Genomic DNA, 24,140 nt, shown 5'->3' on the forward strand with positions numbered 1-24,140 from the left:
TCCAGATGCAACAAGGCTATCGCAGCTCCTGTCTGGCGAGTGCAGGGCAGACCCTTCTCCTAGGGGTTCAATCTGGAGTAGCACATGCCTCTACCCTGAGGAGGTTAGGCCAGACCCGCTACAGGTCTGCAAGCAGGGAGAAACATCAGCTTTACCCTTCCATGACGCCAGCAGGAAAAAGGTGAATTTCCCCTGTCCACTTGTTCCTCAGTGGCAAACAGGGCCACAGTTCAGCATAAAACCCTCTTTTGGGTCAACTTCCTGCCTCCATCTTTCATCCTTCTTGGGGCACGTTCCTGCCTGTTTCACCTTTCAGCTCCTCTGCCCAGTGCTTTGGCAGTGGAAGTTGTGTGAGTGCCTGTGTGCCTGCAAGTGCTGACAAAATTCAGCCCTGAGCAGCGATGCTGTTGCCCCCCTTCACCCATGCTGCAGCTAATGCACCATGCATGCAGAAAAGCCTCTGGAGGTGAGGGTGCAGCATCAGAGCTGCCTGAACTGCCAGTCCAGGGGCTGGGTCATGGGCACAGACCTGCTGTCTGCCTGACAAACATTTAAATGCCTCATTTTTCCCATAATACAGAAAGCTTGAGGTGGAGGAAGTTAAGCAATGGAATAACAACCAAAATAAATAGGTAATGAAGTAGAGGCAGAGAAGCAATCCTGGATTTAGGGCTGAGGCAGCCGCCATCACAATATGCACAGGGGGAAGCCAAAGCGCAACTGCTCCACCCTTCCAGTCCCATCCCATCACACCTCATCCCTCAGACCCATAGAGACACCCTTCTGTCTGCAGCTCAGGCCTGCTCTCATAGTTTCCCTACCCAGCAAGAATGCTGAGAGACAGAAAGAGGCTCTTAGAGGCCAGTGCTGCAGCTGGATCCAGCCACGACTTCACCACTCAGCGTGGTCCATGTCATTGGTCCCTTCCTGCTCCATCTTCTTCAGGCTGGCGGGTGAGAAGCACAGAGAAGTGGGGAAAGGCCAAAGCAAACCACACTGGGGACCATTAAATACATGAGAGCCTGGAAGATGTGGATGGATGGAGACACTGAAGCACATGCGGTGTGATCTGGCCACTGGCACTTGGGGTGGCTGCTGCCCCATGGTCGAGGCCAGCATTACTGCAGGGAACTGCAGCTGGAGTGGGGCAGCCCCAGCCAGCGGGAAAGCATGAGGAGACAAGGGGAGTACTGCAGTATATCATCCACTAAGCTGTGGGCTCTGCAGTAAAGAAGGTAACTGTTCTGGTAGAAATTTGTGCTTTAATATATTTTTGTTTGTTTGTTTAAAACAAGTTCCCACTTCCCTGAGGAAGCCCTGTCCGACATTCCCAAGGAAACATGGGGGTGTTTTTTTCCTCCTTCATTTGCTCTTCACATTTCTTCGTTCCTATTTTTTGTCTTTCATTCCTTCTTTTCTGTGTCTTTCTGTTTCTTTCCTTCCTTCCTCTCTCTCACTCTCTCGTGCACGTGCTTTTAAAAAAAGTTTTGTCTTTATTTTTAAACTTTGTTCTAGACTTTATGACTTTCTCAAGGAGTGCTCCAGTTCTGAACCAGATCCCTTTGCGTGGTCATGCCTGTCAGTCTTTGGTAACATATGGACACTTTGGTGTGCCAGTGAGGAGGGTAGGAAAAAGGAGCAGAGGTGGCTGATCAGGAAAGGAGCAGGAATGTCTTGGTCCGAAGACAGGAGCGCTCGCTTGCCATCATCTGAGTAGCACGTAAAGGAAGAAAGTCAATGGGCCACAAAGACAAGGGCTGTGCAGGGCTGGGACACCGCTTCCTGGAAGAGCAACCGCTGCCAGCCAAGAAGAGAGAAAGAGAATTAGTGATGGGACAGATATAGACTTCATCCAGCAAGTCAGCACATATCCATGTCTTCTCCCACCCCAAAACACCCATATCTATTGGGAGACATTTCTAGCCTTTCCTGGACGTTTTCAAGGTTTCCTAAAACTATTTCTTTTCTAACTTTGGAGAAAGGGTTGAATCTTAGATATTTTTGCAATCCAACCCTCCTTTCATCCCCAGAAATTTCAGCTTGAGTCAAACAAAAGGTTCTGGTTGTGTTTTGGTTACAGCTTGACCATCCTAGGCTGAAACAGACCTTTAACTGCACATAAAATTTTGACATTTTTAGGGTGTTCTCACTTTTTTTATGTTTTGTTTTCCCTTTCACCTTTGAAGTTAAGAAAATTGCTGAAAAGTGACTCTTACTCAACAATTTTTTATGTTTCAAAAATAACGAAAACTTCCTCACAAGTGCCTGCCTGTCTCTGGTTTGCCTACTCCGAACATCTGTCCTCCTGCCCACCTGAAGCATGTTATTGAGGACACGGGCAGGACAAGGCAATAGGCACACCAGTGATTCCCACTCGAGGGCTAATGCCTACATACTGCGTACTCACCTTGCTATGGCTTCAACCTACAGTGCACCTCAGTGAGAGCGGAGTTGTCTCCATTACTGCAGTGCTGGCATCAGGTTATGTGGATGGACTGGAAAGAGACTGGTGGGATTTAGCTCAAGTGCTCACTGTCAGGACTGGGAGAGAGGTGCCATACAGCTCAGGTAGCTTGCTCCCATCCTGCATGTGTGATACCCTGCCTGGCTGTGCCTCTCTGCTCAGCGGGCAATGGGAAGAAGCCCAGCCCCTTTACTCCATGCCCCAAAAAGCAGATTTTTTTTTTTTCCTGTAGAAGCACTGACTTAACACTGCAGAGGCCATTAAATCCTGCAGAAGGCGCTTCCCTTTCCAAAGCTCCCACACCTAGGGTTTCCAGAAATGAGTTACTGCAGAAGTCCTTGGCTTCTTTGGGATGACACCCCACCCAACATACTGGTGCAGACTTCAGCATTCTGGTGTCTGGCACCACAGTCCCTACAGGATCTGGTTGTTCCTTTGAGCTCTGCTAACTCACGACTGTAAAGAACAAGTTAAAGATTTTGACAGCTCCTCTGCTGACTTCTGCTGATGGAGTCAACCACTTTGTTGAGTCCCACCAATATGTGCTTTGAAATTAGCTGTGCATCCTTTTGAATGCACTCATACCAACTTGTTTGCCCCTGAGGCACACACAGTCTCACCTTTATTCGGTCCAATTGGCTTCCTTGGACAGTCTCCCTTCTTCAGAGTGACGTCATCGATGGCAATGTCCCCCTCGTAGCTTGTGCCCCGGACACCTTCAAAGATTAACTGCAAGCAGAGCATGAGAGAGAGCCTGGCATGAGACTGCAGTTGTGGAGGGCCCTTCCTGCACTGCAGGGCTCTGCAGAGGTGAGCAGGACACAGACCAGATCTTATCAGGTCCCCAAGGGAATGATTCTTCCCTGTTTCTCCAGTACTCGCAGAACCTGGAAAGCCAGATCCCACTGCTTATGGGACCAACCTCCCTGTGCTGAGCGTCACTACAGTAATAAACACTCTGCTTTACTAACTGTTCTGCATGAACAAGCCAACCAATACTGAACAGAACTTGCCAGAGTAACTACATGCTTATTTATTATTTTGAAGCACACTGGGCATTTTGTCACAGTGCCACCATTTACCAGCCTGCACAGAGCAGCTCTCACAAACAACCCTACAACAGCAAAGCAGACTGTTGGGTAAAAACATCAGCAATGAAAGCAGCCACTGCCTGGGTACACGAGTGACTCAATGAACAGATAAAGAGTGCCCAGTTCATAATCACAAAATCTCCTATTATCCTAAACCAGGGGGAGAGAGGGGGTGGGTTCTTGCAGCACATGCTGGAAGAAACCTCTAGCACTCAGTCATTTTACACCAACAGCCAGCATCCCCTAGATGTTCAACACCAAGAGACCTGTCTGTCACACACCAAAAGGTGCTCTTTGGTAAGCAGTTTCCAGATCAGCAATAATCAGAAACTTTATAGTGCCAAACTGGTGCTTGCACATAACTTCAGCAAGCTTTTGCTTTGCCCCAGTGACCCTAGGTGTTAGGAGCTCCCAGTGTCCTCCCAGTGCACCACCACTGCCTACGCCACAGAGGCAGATGACTGTTGGGAAGGCTCCTACATCCATGCCACGTGGACAGGAAAGGCGGCAGGTGTCTCCTTGACTGTGGAGCTGACTTACCTGGAAGGGCCCAGGCGGGTTGATGGGCACATGTGCTTGCTGCCACATGTTCCCCCGGTTCCCACTGAGTGACCAGACCTGGGTGTCGATGGCTCGCTTGTTCCGCACACGGACTAGGAGGTTCAAGGAGCCTGTAAGAGAAACCAGGTGCTGGTGTAACAGGGCAGGCAGGCAAGCCTGCCTGCTGGGCTTGGCTCCAGCATAGCTCTGGGGCTTGGCCTCAAACCATAGCTGTATGCCCCAGCTGGCCCAGGGACAGCCTGCAGAGCTGCAGCAGTAATCTCTGAAGGGAGCCAGCTTTCTCCTCTGTTGATGGCTAAGAGGGACAGGATGAGGAAGAGGAAGTCTACAGCACGGCTAGGGTGTGACAAGAAGAGAGTAGCAGAAATTCTAGCTGCCAGGGACCTCTGGATGCATCCCATCCAATCTCCTGCTTGAAGCTGTCTCCTGCTCTACAGGAAGGCAGCACTGTTGTCACTGTAACCTACTACATTATCCAATACTATGAGAAGATTTTGGTTCTGTCATCTTTGAATTCGCCTTGAAACAGTCAGGGGCCAAGAGCTGATAGTACCCTCCTCTTAGCCAGACTGAGCCAGTCCAGCGCCCTTAGGAGCTCCTCCTCAGGATTTCTGGTCCTGGTCCTTGACCATCCTGATGCCCTTCTGCTGGACCTCCACCAATTACTCTTCATTCCACTGGAAACGGGGAGCCCAGAACAGGCATTTGTCTCTCCCTGTTCATCACTGACACCTGACACATGCTATGCAGCTTGCAGTACTCTCCCTGCCATGGCCCTGGAAATATATTGTGGAAATATGACTAGTGACCTCACTCACCACTTGCCCTGGAAGCAGCCTTGGAGTGAGCACCGTTTCTTTGAAAGCACTGGACAGCATCGCCTGTACCACACCACCTAGTACCATCCCAGCTCCATGTTTTCAGAGACTGAAAAGACCCTGTGAATCAACACCGACTTCAAGTTCTTTCAAAAAAAGCAATTTCCAAAAGGTTTTGTCTGCCACTAAACCAAAGACAAAGCCAACAAATTTCAAAGCATTTCCAGTTCTCACTTTGTAAAGTGTGTCACAGCCTCCTACCCTCCACCTGCAAATAAAACCATCTCAGTTTGTGTTCCTGCAGCATCTTTTCACTAATGCCCTCAGATGACTTCTTTTCCTATTTTGCTTACGGGAAAAAAAACCATTTTAAAGCAGTCAGCATCTTAAACCACTCAGGGTTAACCTAAAGACTTTTTTTTCCTCAAAAAATCCATCAATCCCAACTCTAGTTATGCTGTTGCTCATCAGTGTTTCTGGCCTCCATATACAGATATATTACACCTGAGAGCAGAGTGGCAATAGTAACCCTTACTTACACATCTATATAGTCTGTCTGCACTTGGGATGCTGCATTTCTCGAATGGGTACAGCCTTTCTGAGAAGCAGCAGAAAGAGGTCAGGGGAAGAGAAAGGGAAACAGACTTTCCTATATAACCTCCCTCCTATGTGGTCCCCCCAAATTCTTCATTCTTGGCACATTTGCCTCGGGGGCACGGTGTGAATCACAAGGACCTGGAATTACCCCCATCAAGTGCCTGGCTGTCAGAAACTGAGAGATGCATCACAGGGAGTTCAGAGATGCATAATAAAGATGATGAAACGTTTAGATTCTGAGTGAATGACTTACAAGAAAAGGTTAAAAAAATGAAATATGTATACAATTTAGTGAAATGAGGAAAGAAGGGCATTTTATTGCCTGGAAATATTCTGAAGTGTTAACAGTAAGGCTAGCTGAGAAAACTAGATGAAGGCCTGACAGGACATGGACAGCGTATCCAATTCCCTTCCCTAGTGGTACCCAGTTTTGGATGCACACCATAACCCAAGATCAGGAGGAAAATAGATTGTTTCTCCATCTCTTGAGACCAGCTGGCACTGCACAACCTTGGTGGGCCAGAGGTAAGTGAGTGAGACCTCTCTTCTGGAAACATGGTGGCACAGACAAGAGATGCCAGAGTCTCCAGCAAAATCAGGTTTGAGCTGCTGATTTCTTGGAATCTTCCCTGCCCTTGGGAGCTTACTAGGAAAGTCTCTCTAAGAAGGATATCTAGTCCTCATGGAGGCCCTTGTTAAAACTGATGGCTCACACAGGAACTACATAATTCCACAGATCAATGTCAACAGGAATGTGTTCAGAGCAGCTAATTACAGACACCAGAGCCAGTGAGGTGAGGGACTGAGAGTGAATCAAGAATTAATATGATGCTGATAGCAAGCACGGATTAAAAACAACCATTGTCTATTCCACTCTCATTTGGGGACTTGTAGCTAGGATATGCTGCACAATAGCCTGACTGAGTACCCAGCACTGGGACAAATCAGGCAGCAAATGAACTTTGATGCCCTAGGAAAAAGTGAGATAGAAGGAAACCCAGAGAAGCATCTGGAATGCAAATTAATGCCTCCAAAGCACTGTCTGTGAATGCCTGGCCTAAAACCAAACCAAGCCTGAGCATATCCTGGCTGACAGCTTCATGTCCTTGCAGCGTCAGGAAAAATATTTCAACCTTTTGGACCCCAAATTCCCTAATACAACAATACTGAATACGAGCAGGCATTCTTCAAATGGTTTGCAGTTGGAAAGAAAGCTCCCTTATCTACTCACAACATGCAGTGTTTCACTACTCCTGTCTACAGATGGAAAACCGAAGGTCAAAACAGATGAGCAGTATACAAATCACTCAGAGTTGTGAAGGGCAGCCAGGTGTCATAGCCCTACCTGCAATTCCTGCTGAGTTACAGAGGCTCACTGAGACTGGAAAAGTACTACAATACCTCCAGCTGCTGCTGGGAATATACTTCTGGGAGGCATGGCAGAGACTCTAGGACTTTAAACATCTGGACTGTCCCATCTGAATTGAGGCCATAGTGTTGTAGATGTTAAAGATCATGCAGGTCTTCTACTTTATTCCCTTCTACCATCAGTTGGCAGTCTGGCTTCAAAAGCCAACTTTGTAATGGCATAAGTGCTGCAGGGCTTTGTGTTTTCCAAGGGAAAGTCTTGGGTTCAGCCCACTGCCCTAAAATCAAGAATTGTTCAGGATCTCAAAAATTAAGTCTCAGGCTAAAAAGGGAGGTGGAGCCTATGTAGATATGGACATCCATAGGTCCTGACCTCTGGTAGATTCACATCTCCCCACATCTATTTTCATGCAATCTAGCAATACCCATCTCATGTCTTATTTGCTATCTTTATTCCTGGTGTAGCTTTCAGCATGGCACACGAATTCAGCCCGAAATAACCACCTAATGCTTGTTAAGTTCCCCTCCTAGAGCAAAGACTACATCTCCACATCCCACTTTGCAGGAGGTAGTCAATGCACAGGCCATGCATGTGTGAAGTGTGAGGAGCCCCTTTACAGCTGAAAACTGACTTGCTGTGGGATCCTCAGCCAACTGCTTTCACCTACTTACTGCTGACAAAATGTGATAATCAAGCACGACGATAACTCTCAGTTACTCAGAGGGGAACTGAGAAACACAGCAAACATTTTATGAGACCTGAGAGAACATAAGAGTGCCTGAGTCTTTTTCCTTTCCAGTGGTTACAAACTGAGAAGAACCAAAGTGTGACTTGCTCTTCAACTTCCCATAGTGAAGATATGAAAGGCACATATGGGATGTTCTCCAGTGCTGCACCCTTTTTGCCTGGTTTTAAACTGCAATTGTGCCTACTTTCCAGTATCAGAGTCCAAAACCAGCTGGCCAATTTTGTTACCTATTTCTGTCATGGTTGCCCCTTTCCCATCTTCCCTGTCTGGCATTTCCTAAAGGCATGTGCTGGCGAGCGACACACAAAATCAGACCATCTATCTGCTGCTAAATCTCTCCAGCCGACCAGAGACAAACAAACAAAAGAGAAATCCCAGGACACCAGAAATCCTGTTGTTACCTCTTCTCATACAAGGCAATCTTTTTGCATTTGTCTTGCAATCTGTATTATTCCTTCTTCCCAATCAGAAGGGAGAACAAAGGCCAGTGACGAGTGATGAGGAATCAATTACAGGCAGAGCGAGTGGTACCTTCTGCTGGCTGCCTTTAAGACCAGAGCTGGCATTTCAAAAGAGTGGCACTCACACAAAAGAGCACCAGCTGGGCTGCCAGATACAGTAGCCCAAGGGATGCCTTTAAATGTTACCTTCTCACAACCAGAAAAGGTCTTCACTCAGTTTCCACAGGATGGGGACTTCACTGCTGCATTGAATTGCAGTGTAGATCCAGAAGGGCCAGCACAGGCAGCAGTGGGAGGGAGGTAAGGTCTGTAAGGGCAGGGCCACCGGCACAGTCTGTGCAGGACGGCAGAGAAGGTAGAGGTTTCTTCAGGAGTTCTCTACAGGGAAACTGGAGGGGGGTCAATGCAGGGTGATGTTGTGGGAAAAGGCTAAGGCACAGCTCAGTTTATCTGGCTCAGATGGAAGGCAGGTAGCTGGAGCAGTCAGGAAGCAAAAGGAGGATGATGCTGCACGCTGAGAGATGGGGTGCTGTGCTAAGTGCAGCAGATTCATGGGATGGGTAGGGAAGGCTGAGAGCTGGGCTGGCTGCAGGCTGGAACGCAGCCTGGTCCCACTGGGACTCCCTGCTGTGCTCCTGCAGGATCCCTGCTCCAGCATGGGGCAATCATCTCAGGTGACTAGCTATTCACGAGAATTCCTAGCTGCAGCTCCAGTTTAGATTTGGCATCAGCTGGGAATTTAAGGCTGAAAGCCCCCATGGAAATTCCCATGGCATTTCAACTACAGACAAGACAGACCGAGATAAAAAGCTGATTGATTGCAAGAGATACCCAGTGATACACAGAGATACACAGTGAGGAGAGGATTTAGACCTTGCACAGCTTAGCAGAGTCACCTGCAGACTCAACATGAGGGCTAAAACCAATCCAGGGAGAAACCAATCCAGGGAGAAGAGAGCTCTTACCTTTCAAAGAGGGGCTCTGAGCACCCTGAGTGTTTAGTGTTAACACCACTGATCGGTAACTAAAAGCCCAAAGCTTAGTGCAGGCAAATCGCAGGACCAAATGACAGTCTCCAGAAAGAATCCATTACTGTTTATAATCTCTGCAACAAAGACAGGTCTCTCTCTCTTATTTAAATGGATGTTAATGAATAGCAGTCAGTGTCAGGCTGGTGTTTTCAGTTACAGAGCTGTGGGGGAAAGTTACTGCTCTGTGAGCTAGAGAGCAGAGAGTGGAAAAATAATTGTAGCACAGATAGACATGGAGAAATAATATCAGCTGGTATTGGCTCATAATTTCTAGGAATGAAAGTTGTCTCCGTGCCATGATAGGATATATTTACTCGTTCGCAGTCTCTCAGAATGCTTCATACATTAACATATGTGCAGTAAGACAATTAAAGCCTCTGGGCTGCTTTTGGCTCTTGATTACAGAGAACTTTGTCTCTACATATCTTTAAGTGTTCTCAGCTTAGTGTGCAGAGTCCCCTGTGTCCAGTCACAGGGTCACTACACAGACCTCTTCCTGCAGCCACCAATTCACTAACTTCAGAGCAGGAGGGTTCAGAGAGGTCATGAAAGAGTTCAGAGTTTGGAAAGCACCACTATCCCACCTCTATTCACAAGGCATCCCCACTGGGGAACTGAGCATGTTTGCTGCTGTGCTGCAAGCTGGCTAATTGCTGTGGGACACTCTGGGCCTCATTACAGTAGGAAAGCTATAGAGAAGGGGATCAGGAATTCAAGCCTCCAGTTCCCTGCTGTGGCTGGGACTTTCTGGGCATATAAACAACAATATGGTAAGTTTTGATGGGCAGTCTTTCCCCTACAGCAAACCTGTGAAAATCTGACTACAGGGAATTTTCTTTGGAGTTTACAATGGATTTAAACCCCCCCAAAGAAACAAACACATTTCCACCCCTGACCTCCTAAAACACCATCAAACGAGGCTGGGCTCGAAGCAATATTCCCTGACATTGCAAAGTCAATTGTACAGATTGATCTATGATCCATCACTATCCATCTCACCTGTCTGGCACGTACATGAATTTTGGGATGGAGGGAATGGGTCAGCAGAGAAGCAACAACACTTCACTCTAAAAAGGTAAAGTGGGCATGGCTGGATGCCTGGGAAGACACACTGGAGGTGTGGGAGCTGCAGCCTGCAGACAGTGGGGCAAATGCATTGGTGTAGTCATGGCTGTCTCGTGATGAGGAAATGCAAGCGCTAATGGGAGGAAGGCAGGCAAGCTACATCTATAGCTCTTTCTCTCTAGTATATCCGCACCTGTCTGTGTACATAGAGAGCAGATGGTGATATGGCAAGAGCAGACTCACAATGGAACTATGCTTGAGCTCCCCTGCTCATTTGATCCACAGTCTAATTAGAGAAACTGTTAGCATAGAAAGATGAAAGATACAAGACTTCCATCTTTGATACTGTATTTATGGAACAAAATCCTGCCACCCCCTTTCATGTAAAATTCCCTCAGAGGCTGTTTGTGAGCAGTAACAGGCTTTCTATGTGTGGACAACAGGATGTGGCTTAAGAAATTGAAAAGTGGGAGAAAAAAAATCTTGAGGCTTCATAACATTAAATTTATGCTATCTCAGAAGGACAAAGGCCCATCCAATATGAAGCCAGAACAGAGTAGAGGGAGAGTGATTAATTGGTAAGTTCAGAGCTTGTCACTTTTTGGGTCATGGCTGTGTATGGGCCCAGTGTCACCTCTGACTGAGCTGCAGGCAGGGCAGGGGTAGCCCCAGGTGTTCAGCAATGAAATGGGCACTGCTGCCTTCATTTTTCTGTGCAGCTGCTGGCAAGCAGGATGGGATGATGCCAGTGGGGGCAGCTCCTTCTCTCTTACTTGCTGTGCTGGGTACTACCTTAGAGAGGAGAGGCCAGCCTGGGGGAAAATCATAGAATGGTTTTGGTTGGAAAAGACCTTTAAGATCATCAAGTCCAACCATTAAAAATGAGAGTATGATTAGTGTAGCAAGAAGGAGACCACGTTTAGGTAACTTTCCTACCAATTTTTCAGACTCAAGAAGCAGAGTGAACCACAGTTCAGCTGTGAGGTCTGTTTGCTCCTTGTTCACCATCTGTTTCGTGACATGCCCAGATGCCTCCAGGCAAACGCTCCCTCTCCTCCCAGCTTTGATAACTGACCCTTTCATCTTTGCCACCAGAGACAGCTGGGTCCTTTGCGGAATTCATGTGCTCAGCTCTCAGACTGAGAGCACGCACTGTGCTCAGCACTCTCAGATGAGCTGAAACAGAAGTCTGCTTCATAGACACTGCCAGGTTTAAAAGAGCACAAGAGCTAGACAGGGGAGCCTGCCTGCCTCCCTTCTGTGGGCAGGCTTTGCAAAGACCTCAGCCAGAGAAGAGGGAGGCTCCCAGAGCCCCCAAAATACAAGTGATGTGTGTCGGAGGGTTCCTGACAAAACCCCTGCAGACACAGATGAATGTACACCAAGGAAAATGTTGCCTGTCTCTTCTCTATCTCTATTGACAATTTTCTTATTTCCCCATCATCACCCTGTCTGTGGTGTCTCAGTCCCGGGAGCCAAGCACAGGGCAGCTGCATGGCTGCAGGGCGTGGAGCAGATGGGCTGTTTTACTGTGATGCTGAAGCCAGTAAGACAGCAGGAAGGAGCAGCTGAGTTCACATACTCTTCCTGCTGAACTGAAGACACCACTCAAAAGCTGTTCTCTGGCCTCCTCCTCTGCCTGACCCAAGGAGACATGAGAGGATGAATGGTTCAGGCTTAGGAAGTGATTTGCTGCACAAAGGCTGTTTGTTAGAGCAGGCTGTGTTGCCTGCTTTGAGCCAGTATGCATTATAGCAAGACACTCCTTTCCCATTTCGTGCCTGCTTGTACTTTCATCAGAAAACTTCAAGGGGATGAGCTGAGACAGTGAGATTCTCAACCTGGATCTGCAAACTCCTTCAATTCAAATATTGGGGTGCCTATCATCCCTGCAGATCTCTCTTTGGGAGAGGAATTAATTCCTAGAAGTGGTGGTGATGACTGACACTTGCTGAGGCTGAGCGGTTTTTTTTCTGTTTTCTGGGAATCATTTCCATACATGTTACAAAATCATGTCTTGTTGAAGCTCAGGTACAGATTGGGATGGCTGTGTAAATACTGCATGATACTTTTGCACTCTGGCCCCCTAACCTTTACCCTGTCAGAACACCTGGGGGGTGTCCAGATGTGCACCTGGAATGACCAATAGTGGAACAGTTAACAGTCCATGGAGAGAACAGAAGAGTGACAAGGGAGTGGATATGCACTGAGCGCCCCTGTTTCCTCTTAAGTGTCTGTTAGGTTTTGTATCTAGCAGTTTCAGGGTCTGAATAATTGATGAAGCAACTGATGTCTCAGGAGACAATTCAGATGGAGTATATCCTTACAGCTCCTCAACTTTGCACAAGGCTGCTGCTGTGAGCCAAGTCTGAATGGAAGGAGTCTTTGCTTAGAGCCTGGAGGAAGGATGGGGAGATCATAGCAACTTCCAACCAGAGGAGTAACAATGACTCAAATCAGGTGTCCAAGAGCAAAGATGATCTGTGGGGATTCAGGGCATCTGCAAACGAATTGGTGCCAGCGTTCTATGCCTCTGACAACCTTCCTAACAAATTCTGTAGCAAAAATGTGGTCAGACATTCAACTGGTAAGACAGAAGAAGAGGACTTTGGAAGAAGACAGCATTTCAGTGGCCATCTTCACTGGGAACTCGATTCAGTGATGCCCTCTTTGTGAGGGGCAAGAAAAGGTGGGGATCAGTGAACCCAGATTCAAGGTGCTAAGCAGAATGCCTGCAAACGACATGAAGACACAATATTTGTGGAACAAAAATGACGTGTAGCCAATCCACATCCGAATACTTCACTTAACTCAAACTGCAACTTATTTTCAAGAGCCTAGGGGGAAGTGAATCATACTCATTAGGAAAATCAGCCTCCCCGCAATCAATCCTGTGATGTAATCTCTACTGTGTAGAGTTATTGCTCTGGGGATAATGGCATGGAATTCAAGAACAATACATTTCTATATAATGCAAACTTTGATTATCCAACAGAATGCAGCTATCTCCAGGGCACCACCTATATAACTGTAGAGTGGCAGGGTGCTGTGTTCATATTCAAATTCTGGGTAGAAATGAGGGAGCTACAATGTTGAATCTTACAAAAAGGACGTCTTCATGGTTCAAACTGCTTTTATACTGACATAACTGGTACTGGTAACTGTGTGACCTGACAGCTCAGACTCCTGTCAGAAACAAAATGTGCTCATCTACCACAGCCTTTGAGACACACACCTTTGCACTGGGTGCATTACCTGAGTCGAAGAAGCAGCAATTCACTTTGGCAGGCCTTTCAGATCTGTGATTCCTCCTCAGCAGGAAGGCATCAGTGGTGACACCGCCAGTGTAAGTGGCTGCCCACAACCCAATTACCTCTGGGAAACAGTTTATGGCTTTCTGGAACTCAGATGCTGTGGCAAGAGATCTGATCAGGTCTCATTGTTTCTAGTGACTCAGAACCCAAATCTCTCTTCATCAGTCCCAAGCACTGTTGCTGATATTACCTTAGAATAGAAGGGAGTAGAATAGAAAAAAAAGAAAAGGGAAGAGAAGGGAAAGGAAGGGAAACTTGTAAAGGACCTGCAACCATCAACTAGTCCAACTGCCTGGCCACTTTGAACACCTCTCTAGGAAGCCTATTCCAGTGTCTGACCACCCTCTTAGTAAAGAAATTTGATCTTCCCCTGATGCAATTCTGAACCATTCCCATGTGCTCTGTCACTGGATACCAGGGATCAGCACCTTCAACCCACTTTCCCTCAAGAAGATGTAGAGGTGAGGCCACCCCGGTGCAGAGCAGAGCAGGATAATCCCCTCCCTTGACCAGCTGGTGATGCTTTGCCTGATGCCCCCCAGGACATGGTTGCCCTCCTGGCTGCCAGGACACTGCTGACTCATATTCAGCTTGCCACTGACCAGGATTCTCAGGTATCTTTCCTTGGCACTGCTTTCCAGCATCTCATTCCCCAGTCTGTCTGTACATCCAGGGTTGCCCCATCTCAGGTACAGAATCCAGCACTTCCCCTTGTTGAACTTCATATGGCTGGTGGTTGCCAAGCCCTCTTAATTTGTTGAGGTCTCTCTGCAGGGCCTCCCTGTCTTCAAAGGAGTCAACAGCTCCTGCAGTTTTGTATCATCTGCAGACTTGTTTATGTCCCTTCCAGTCCTGCATCCAAGCTATTTTTGAAGATGCTGATGAGCACAGGGCCTAGGATAGAGTCCTGTGGAACCCCACTAGTGACAGGTCACCAGTCTGATGTCACCCCATTATTCACTATTAACCTCTGTACTCGACCCCTGAGCCAATTGCTCACCCACCACATGATGTGTTTATCCATCTTGCACTGGACGTTTTGTCCAGAAGGATCCTGTGAGAGACAGTATCAAAAGCTTTACTGAAATCCAAAAAGATCCAAAAATCAACTGGCTTCCCTTGATCAGCTAGGTGGGTTACTTTGTTATGAAAGGAAATCAGGTTGCATGAGCACGACTTTACTCTCATGAAGCCATGCTGGCTGTGACCAGTGACTGCATTGTCTTTCAGGTGTTTTTAAATACTTCCCAGAATAATCTTCTGCATAACTTTTTACCAGGCACTGAAGTGAGACTGACAGGCCTGTAGTTTCCAGGGTCCTCCTTCTTGGCCTTCTTGAAAATCAGGACAACATTTGCTAGATTCCAGTCAGCTGGGTCCTCTCTGCAATCCCAAGACCACTCAAAAGTAATTGAAAGAGGTTGTGTGATGACATCAGCCAGCTCTTTGAGGATTCTGGGATGACCATCCCATCAGGCCCTATAGAGTCATAGGGATGCAGCTGGAGCAGGAGATCCTGCACAATTTCAGGGTTGATAGGGAGTTGATCATTTTCGCAGTCATGGTCCTCCAGCTCAGGGCACCGAGACCCCCTTGGTCCATCAACCGTGTTGAAGACAGAGGCAAAGAACACCTCTGCCTTTGTCTCTGTCCCTGTTTGTGAGGTGACCATCCTCATCCTGTAACGGGCTGATGATGTTTCTATACTGCCTATTGCCATTAATGTATTTAAAAAAACTCTTTTTTATTGTCCCCCCAATTTCTCATCAATTTCAACTCCCATTGAGCTTTGGCCACACAAATTTTCTTCTTACATCTCTAAGCAGCATCTCTGAATTCTTCCCATGTCACTTGACCTTGCTTCCACTGGGTATACACCTTCCTTTTTTTGCCTTATTTCCAAGAGAAGATTCCTGTTCAGCCAAGCTGGCTGTCTGACTCGTGTGCTTGACTTCTGGCACTTGGGTATTGCCTGCTCCTGTGCCCCCCTTAGGAGGTGATGTTGGAGAAGTGACTATCACTGCTGGACCCCAGCATGTACAAAAACATTTTCCCAGAGGACCTTACTAATTCCCTGAGCAGCCTGAAGCCTGCGCTCCTCACATCCAGAGTTGTTGTTTTGCTGGCACTTCTCCTGTCAACAGAGACTTTATATTCAATCCTCTCCGGGTCACGGTGGTAAAGATGGCCACTGATCTTCACTTTGCTCACAAGATCCATTCTGTTGACAAGAAGCAGATCAAGGAGGGCATTTTTCCAAGTTGGCTCCCTTAGGACCTGTTCCATACCTGTCATCCCAGTTTTTTAGAAATCTTCTGGCCTAGGTTGTACTAGCTGTGTGGTGCTCCCAGTTAATTTCTGGCAAGTTGATGTCCCCCGTAAGGACAGAGACAGTTGATCTGGAAGTGTTGCTTAGTTCCTCAAAGAATAATTCATCAGCATCATCGACTTGGCTGGGAGGTCTATAGTAGACCCCCAGAATGACATCCACGTTATTTGTTTGCCCCTTGATTCTTATCTAGAGGCTCTCAACTGTGCCATTGCCAACTGTGAACTCCATACATCCTAATCCTTTATTACACACAGTGCCACCCCTCCACTTCTTCTGCCCTGTCTATCCCTCTGGAAGAGCCTGTAACCATCCAACAGGGCACTCCTGTCACAGGACCTAACTCACCAGGTTTCCCTTGTGCCAGTGATTTCAAATCTCTGGGACTGGGCCAAAGCTTCAAGATACTCTTGTTCGGCAGCCCCTGGAAAGGGAGGAAGAGGAGTCTGATGGCTGAAGTAGGGACTTGAGGATTTGCTCCCAGCTGCGATGGTGACTCACTCGCTCAACCTGACAAAAAGGCTTTTTTTAACTTGGCAAATGGTTGCTGCCTGCCATGGATAGTTTACTCCCCTGAAGAAAGCAAGCAATTCCTCATTTGATGCATCTGCACCAGCCACAATGTTCTTGAATGTCTGGTAGAAACGGGACTTCTTTCCTTCCCCTTCCTCTGATTTTTGTGTTTAGGCAAGCAGGATCATAGGGCAATGTGAATGCTTGCTCCAGAGGGGGCCAGAGGAAGAAAAAACGATGACCAAATAACTTCAGAAGAACGGAAACTGCCTTCAGGGAGCTCCCCTTCATCCTCTGCTCTCATCAGCTGAGAGATATTCAACATCGTCCTGCTCTGCTAGTCACTGAATATTTTATACCATGGCTACAACCAGTCCATTTGTATTCTGTTTCTCTCTTTCGTCATATCTATTATAAACGAGTAGTGTCTGGGAACTCTCCCAGGGAAGATTTGCCTGGATGGCTATGGATATTTTATAGTCAAATTGTGAGAGTAAAACAGCATTCAAGTTCTGTAGAGGGGGGAAAAAAGGTAATAAAAGGGTTATTAAAAAAATAAATAAATGTCGGGATTTTATATGGCTTCTTTCCGTAGTGACAGAGCTTTGGTTTGCTCCATGACGGAGCTGGAGTTGCTAGGAAAAGCTTGGTCTGGGAGATACCCTCTTGCAGGCACTGTCTGCCAACAGGAGCAATCTGATATGCTCTTGGTAAGTGCTACAGTTGGCTCAGCAGGGCTGGCACCTGGCTCAGTAGGACTGCACTGGCACCAGGTGAGCCAAGGGTTGGGGCCATGACTGCAGGCATCAGGGATAGCCAGACACATGGGAAGCAAGGCACGGCTCAGGATTGTAGCAACCGCATCTTTACCTTCATATTGTTGGATATGCGATATGGGTGGGAAGGCAGGGTCTGTGCCCTCATTTGACAGAAGTCCTACACTCTCTCTAACCCATGGCTAAAGAAGAAAAGCTGAATAAACTTGCTTTACCCTAAAAACTCTGAGAGGACTTCAGTCACTATGGGTATCAAGCCTGGCACTGTCCAAAAAATGTACAGCTTTCTTGAAGGGTTTCACAATTTCCATACAAGCAAAACCAGCCAGGGAGTAATCAACATGCATTAGAAATTTAGATCGAGCTGGTGAAACAAGTGTGTCCCAAATGTGGGTTTATTTGTGCATGTGCAGAGATGAGGACAGCTATACCAGAGTGTTGCCAGTGTGGCAGTAAGGAAGAAGATCAAGTAGTGTAAGAGTTAGTAATTATCACAGTTGAAATGACGAAAACCAGCCAAGTTCCAATTACTAGGCATTCTGATTTTTCCTGTAGAGGTCTCAGTTTCACCCTGCTGCCCCAATAGGTAGAAGAGAAGCCAAAATGGTTAAAGAATATTGTGACCGGCCCTGAAAGAAACTCCAGTGTTGAGCAGATATAAGATACTGATTTTCAATCTGCAAAGAGATACAGAGTGGGTTTGCTAGACCGAGTCATGGATTGCACAAATTCACATATTTTAGGACAAGAGAAAAAGAACAGTTTCTCATTTATTTCTCTTTCATTCTATCTAGTCAGTCTAATTTTAAAATAATTTATTCCCTCTCAGCTCAGTAGAACCCACACTGGAAATAATCATTTGACATTAGAGTCTATCTACCTTGCATGAATTTATCAGCCCCTTTGTGCAACAAAAGTCGAGAGCAGGCAGGGGCCACAACATTAGGTATAAAGGGAAAAATCAACAGATGTAAAAGGCATCTGAAGCTGAGGAACAGAAAATAGCACTCAGTGGTTTTCTTAGATTTTGGGAGTTACTGCAGCTTTTGCTTTGGGTAGTTTGTGGGTGAAGCATATTAAGTAAAGAGTTAACATGCTAAAAAACCTATAATAAATTGATTCCCTGGCATGTCCAGTTCACCCCATCTCAAGAGAGACCACCACATGAGAGCTGTAAAACAGAGCTCTTATCCAAAAGCAATCAAAAGTTGATGGGCTTTTCCTTTACCTGTGAATGAACTTGCGATATGACACACAGTTGTATTTCCAAAGCAAACAAAGAAAAGGAAGTGTCCTCTCCCTACATCTTTCCTTGCCAGTCTCCCACCAGTCTGGCCCAGTCTTCACTGAAATCACAAAAAACGAGATCCCTCTCCAAGTCTCCGGGACATGGAGGAATTAGGCAGCAGAGCTGACTCACCACGAGGGCCAGCTGCAGGAACATGCGAGTTTGCCAGACAGCAATAACAGCTGGATTCTGTCAGCTAAGCAGGACCAGCAAGTTCAGGAAAACCTAGTGTGAGCCAGCACTGACAGTGCTCTTCTTTCTGAGCCACCGCCAGCATGGCTACAGCATGGAGCAGCCTGTCTGCAGGGGGAATACAGGTGTGTGAAAACACCTTTGATCTGGCCTGACGCCTCAGAAGAAAGACACAGATGGAGACCTGCTCAGTGAACCACAGCCCAGCCCCTAGCTCCCGGCACCCACGGCTGTCAGGGTTTCAGCCTTGCCCAGATTTTGCAGTTAAACCTCTCAGCTGTGCCACAAATGAGCAGAGATGTGGTGGCCAGACTCAGGAGTGCGCTCCCTCCCAGTGACATCTACAGTCCTGAGCAGAGAGCTGTTAATTAACCCCGTTTATTGAAGGGCGGACACATTCCTGCCTGGGCCCTGATTTTTCAGTCAGGCTCCAGTCCAGCAGGTGATTAATAACCCAGCGTGCTGTGGGAAGAGTGCATCTATTATTCAAATTAATGAAATTATAATCAAGAGGTAACGAATTAGCAATTGCTCCTTGACTGGATATGGAAACTCATTAGTGTGCCAGGCGCTTCTGGGGTGCTTGCTGCACTCACAGGCTTACAGTTAGAGAAGAGGGAGTCAGGCAGACCAGACAGCCCCTTGGCACAGCAGGGAGAAGGTGCATCCTGCCCACCCTAAAATAGCTACAGCCAAAGTTCTCTGGTCCCACAAAACTCCTTAACCTCCACCTCTTCTTCATTGGACAGGCTGACTGCAAGGTACTGCCCCAAGGATGGGCTGCAACAGCCTCAAAGCCCTGATGCTGCTGGGCTGTGTTATGGGATAAGTATTTGAAAGCAGCTGCTTTGAACACTGGAGTAGGACTCCTGTCCTCCTAAATCACTGGACACAGGCACAGATAGTGGAGTGAGAGGCTAGAGATCTTCCCCAACAGCCTGCTCAAGGCTGGGGTTACCCTTCCCTGGAGGGTACTCACCGATGTGCTTCCCATACATGTGGTAGTAGAAGGAGACACAGTAGTACTTGGCAGTAATGTTGTAGAGGGGGCTGATGAGCCGGGCTTTGTCTCCTGTCACCCGCGGCCGGGATGCCTCGATGAACATGTAGTAACCTACAGAACAAGAGGGAAAGGTGGGGAAAGGCAGCATGCATTGGGTCTCCCTTCTTGTAAGCGATGGGAAGCCAGTGGCTGGGAAACTACTCCTCCTCTGGGAGACATGGCCTTGCTCTCTCCAACTGTTCTGCACCCAGTGTGATCCTGGGTGCATCCTTGCAGGATGTCTGCAGTGCCTCTTCTGCCTTAACAGTATTTAGGGGAGAGCAGGAGAGATGGGCATCTGCAGACCGGCTGTGAGTGCATGCAGCAGGGGAATCCCTGAACGTGCACAGACACATTTGTCTGCGTGCAAAATAAGCCTTCCTGCTGCAGAAGAAGGACCCCAGAACTGACTCCGTGGTGCAAGGAGAAAACCAGAAAGAGGAGAGAGAAACCATTCCCAACTAATTTCTTTGCCTCAAGCGGAGGGAGAGAGGATTCGGTATATCTGGCCTAAACAATATTGCTGTCTGAAGAGAACAATACTAAAGTAGTAGTTAACAGCCCAGGGAGGAACAGATTAGCGATTTAATTTGTTGACATCATTTTCAACGCTCAATCAGGTCGGTGTACTGAACACTAATGGGAAAAGCCACTTCCTTAGCTGGCCATTGGATGTTTCCCATTTTTTTCTGAGTTCAAAGATATGTGCTTGCACACAAATTTACTTTCCTCATTAGGGAAAGGTGGAAGTAATATCTAACTAAAATGGGAGCATTTAGTCCATTCACAGCTAGTGTGAGCAATGCATAACACCAGTCTCCTCCAGCTACGAGGTGAGGCAGCTCCTGTCTCTCATGGTCCTGCTTGGCACTAAGCAGATCTGTTTGTCTCCCTGAGACCCTTGAGGAAATAGTTGGCTAGAACTAGCAGAGCCATTTCTAGGTGTTGGAGATGTTCTCATACTTGTTTATCCTTTTTTAACTTCAAAAGAAGCATCAAACAGTATAAGGGCATTAGGCAGCAGGCAATTAGCTGGTAACAAGAACTAATGCTCACACTATTCCCTTCAACAAAGTCGTGGGTGTTTTAATTGTGTGTTTAATGCCAATCAGTAACATGCAAATTAACTGCCTGCTCCCTGCACCCTGCGCGGAGGAGAAGCGTGTTGTGTGGAAAGCAGATCAGCCCTCCACCAGCTCCCAGAGCCGCAAGACTCCTGACAAGCAACGGCGTGCATCTCACCCCCCCAGCCAAGCCATAATAAACCCAGATGTGTGCCTACCCTCCGGCGTACCGCTGATGTCCGTGGGGGGGCCTGTGTTGACGGTGCGCTTGGGGTTCTGGGTGAGGGCATTCTGACGGGTCCAGTCAAAGTTGTCCATCTTGTCCTGCATGAAGCCGCAGATCTTCTCGTCCTCAAAGCGGCAGGTGTTGTCTGTGGGGAAGGAAGGGAAAGGGCTGGTCAGCTGCTGCTTTTTAAAACCTCCTCCCCAAGCTGCCTGAGTACTGGCAGAACTGCTACGTCACTGTGTTGAGCCGGGGGCAGATGGGCAGCCCTCGACCTCAGGAGGAGGCTGAAATGTATCATAGAATGTATCAGAGAAATCACAGAATGGGTTGAGTTGGAAGTGACCTCAAAGATCATCCAGTTCCAAACCCCCTGCCATGGGCAGGGCTGCCATTCACTAGATCAGGTTGCTCAGGGCCCTATCCAAGCTAGCCTTGGACATTTCCGTGGATGGGGCATGCATAATATCTCTGGGAAGCCTGTTGCAGTGCCTCACCGCTCTCTGAGGAAAGAATTAACTCCTAACATCAAATCTAAATCTCCACTCTTTTGGTTTAAAAATATTCCCCACTGTCCTATCACTACCCATGATATATCCATGATTAGTATTATTATGGAAGGGTTAATCGAGCCTGATGGATGTGATGGTCTGACAAAATAGAACAAAAGCAATATAGCTAAAGAGAGAGATTCTGCTGAGAGATCTGAAGGGGCAAATGTAGAAGAGGGTAGAAAGAGCATTGAAGGCAAACGGGCTACAAGGGCTTTTATATCAGAAGAACTTGATAGTAGAATAATTTCCCCAGGAGAGAGGAAAAAGCACCAGCAGATGACCCCCCTTTAGGCTATATATTTAACTAAACTATGACACACATGAAAAAAAATCAGCTGTGGAGAAGAGGTCAGCTCAGTGTGACAAATGTGTCATTTGGCTAGAGTACATTCAATTTATACCAGCTAAAAGGCACATTTGATTTTGAGCTTACATTGGTTTCCCTAACAAAGTAAGTCATGTAGGTAAAAGATTTTCATGTAGGATCAGCCACATGTGCAGTAGGGCTCGCTTTTATTACTACCACAAGACACTTACACCCTACAGCAATATTGTGAGACAGGTGAAAAATCTTGTGCATAGACATAACCCAATATGGACTTGCATAGACTGGAATGAATAGGACATAACAACACTGAAGATTTTGTAACCTTTGTGTTAAAAAGCTAGTTCTTGAGTCACAAAAACAAAGGTCAAAGACCAGCTTTATGCTGCTGATGCAATAGGAGAGGGATGGATGAAACAGGCAGAAAAGAAAGAGAAAAAAGGTCCAGGACCCAGAGCAAAAACTGCTGTGTGTTCTGAGAGGTCCCTGGGCAGAAACTCGAGCTGGATGGAGAATGGGCTGAGCATGGGATCTCAGACCCTGCAAGTGGTCATCCAAACAGATATCCAAAGTCTGTACATCCCTGTGGCAGGGACTTGGGTTCCACCTTCTTGCCTGTCTCTTCTCAGCATCCCACCAAAGCAGTGAGAAAAGAGGAGGCAGCCTCCTGCTATGGCCAGCAAAAATGTCTTTGCCAGCATAGGTTGGACACTGTGTGGCAAGCCAAGGGCTTGGTTCACAGATCAGGGCTGTTGGGTTTTCCATAAATTCAGCGGAAAATGCCTCTCTTTCAAGTTCAGCACAGCCATCAGGAGCTTGGCTGGGCTGGCCACTTAACTGCTGATTAACCCTGGCTAAGTGCTTTCCATTCAATCTGCTCATTTCTAATTAGCATCCAAATCCAAATTAGCCACTGCCCTGTGGTGCCTAGCACAGGGGTTGCATGGCATCTGGAGCTGAAGGAGAAGGGAGGAGAGGGGAGGAGATGATGGGGCAGATGCTGGCAGGGGGCTAAGACAGGGTAACTGCATGGGATGGGGAGGCCTTTTTCATTCCTCAGCACAGGGAGATGGAAGGAGAAAAGAGTGAAAAAGCAGCTTCTAAGGGTCCTTCTTCAGCTCTCACGGCTGAGAGAAGAGAGTTCATGGTTGTACCAGATACCCAGTGGTCTTCAAAGGAGGGGCTGGAGCCCACAAGCTTGCTGATTTTGCTGGGTTGTGTAATACCCCTGGTTTCTCTCCACTGGACCAAAGACAAGAATTTCCATGACTTCAGCTCATGGGTTGCCAGCTGCAGTTAGAAGAGACAAGTTTTCTCTTAGAACGACATTATCCTATACGGTAGAATCGTCACGACTATCCTTTTCCAAAGGGACTGGGATTGTTTGCACTTCTGACACTGTGGTGCACATGGACCTTCAGAGAAAGGTGACATCTTTCTCCGGCACAAAATTACCTTAACAGGGAATATCAAGTGTAAAGCAGAGCTGGAACCTGTAACACAGAGGTCAGCCAGGCAAGTAATTGAGAGGGAACAGACCCACAAATGAGGAGGCACAGACATCAGAGGAGAGGCAGATTAAGGAGAAAGCACTGGCTCAGGTGGAGATCAGAGAGAGCTGTGCAAGACAAGAGGACTGAAGTATTCTCAGTATTCTCAGCTTAGCACCAAGGTCTGGTTGTGCCAGCTGATGGACAACTGTGCCTCATTTGTAAGAAGCCACACACGCCCATGGGATGAGACTGCTCAGAAAAGATATTCAAAAGCCCAAAGAGAGCTCTTTTAAGGTCAAAAGAGGGTCCTGATTGCATTTGCTGCTCTCACTCAAATGCAGCTAATTCCAGAAGGTAACATTCTAGCAGAGCACATAGAATAGAGAAGGGTCCTATGCATCATGGATCAACCAATGCTGTTGCTTAATTGACAACACGATCCAGTTTATGTGCAACACCACTTGCTGTGCGGGAGTTTGTAGCTACAGCACATTACCTCTGCTTAGTTTGGGAGCTCAAGGCACTTTGCAACAACTAATGAACAAGGCTTCTTAACACCTCTATGGCATAGCAATGCCTCTTTCTATATATCTCCTGCATTACACATGGGGAAACAGATGCACAAAAGTATAGACAAACACATTAAAGGTCACAGCAGGCAGTATCTAGGCTGGAAACAGAACCCACGTGCTTTGACTTCTGGTCCTTCGGTTTAAAACAAGACACAACAAGGCAAAGGTTTATTGTTTCTCCGAGCTAGAAGTGGAGGTGCCATGAATAACTAGGAGATGTTCAGTGTCGTTTGGGACACCACCAGCACAT

General features: G+C 47.2%; 1 protein-coding gene across 1 annotated transcript in view; it reads right to left on the reverse strand.

The window, feature by feature from the left end:
- Positions 1 to 1,245: 1,245 nt before the first annotated feature.
- Positions 1,246 to 24,140, reverse strand: part of MDGA1 (MAM domain containing glycosylphosphatidylinositol anchor 1) — a 97,501-nt gene continuing 74,606 nt past the window's right edge. The window contains exons 12-16 of the mRNA XM_027887683.1: positions 20,942 to 21,094; positions 19,597 to 19,731; positions 4,096 to 4,226; positions 3,085 to 3,193; positions 1,246 to 1,797 (exon numbers count right to left, since the gene is read on the reverse strand). Coding sequence (XP_027743484.1) covers positions 1,706 to 1,797; positions 3,085 to 3,193; positions 4,096 to 4,226; positions 19,597 to 19,731; positions 20,942 to 21,094 — 620 coding nt within the window. The 3' untranslated portion in view covers positions 1,246 to 1,705. The remainder of the gene's footprint in view (positions 1,798 to 3,084; positions 3,194 to 4,095; positions 4,227 to 19,596; positions 19,732 to 20,941; positions 21,095 to 24,140) is intronic.

This window comes from Empidonax traillii, unplaced genomic scaffold, assembly GCF_003031625.1.
Source record: "Empidonax traillii isolate 1590-97213 ecotype Southwest subspecies unplaced genomic scaffold, ASM303162v1 scaffold218:size1087226, whole genome shotgun sequence".
NCBI classification, from domain to species: Eukaryota; Metazoa; Chordata; class Aves; order Passeriformes; family Tyrannidae; genus Empidonax; species Empidonax traillii.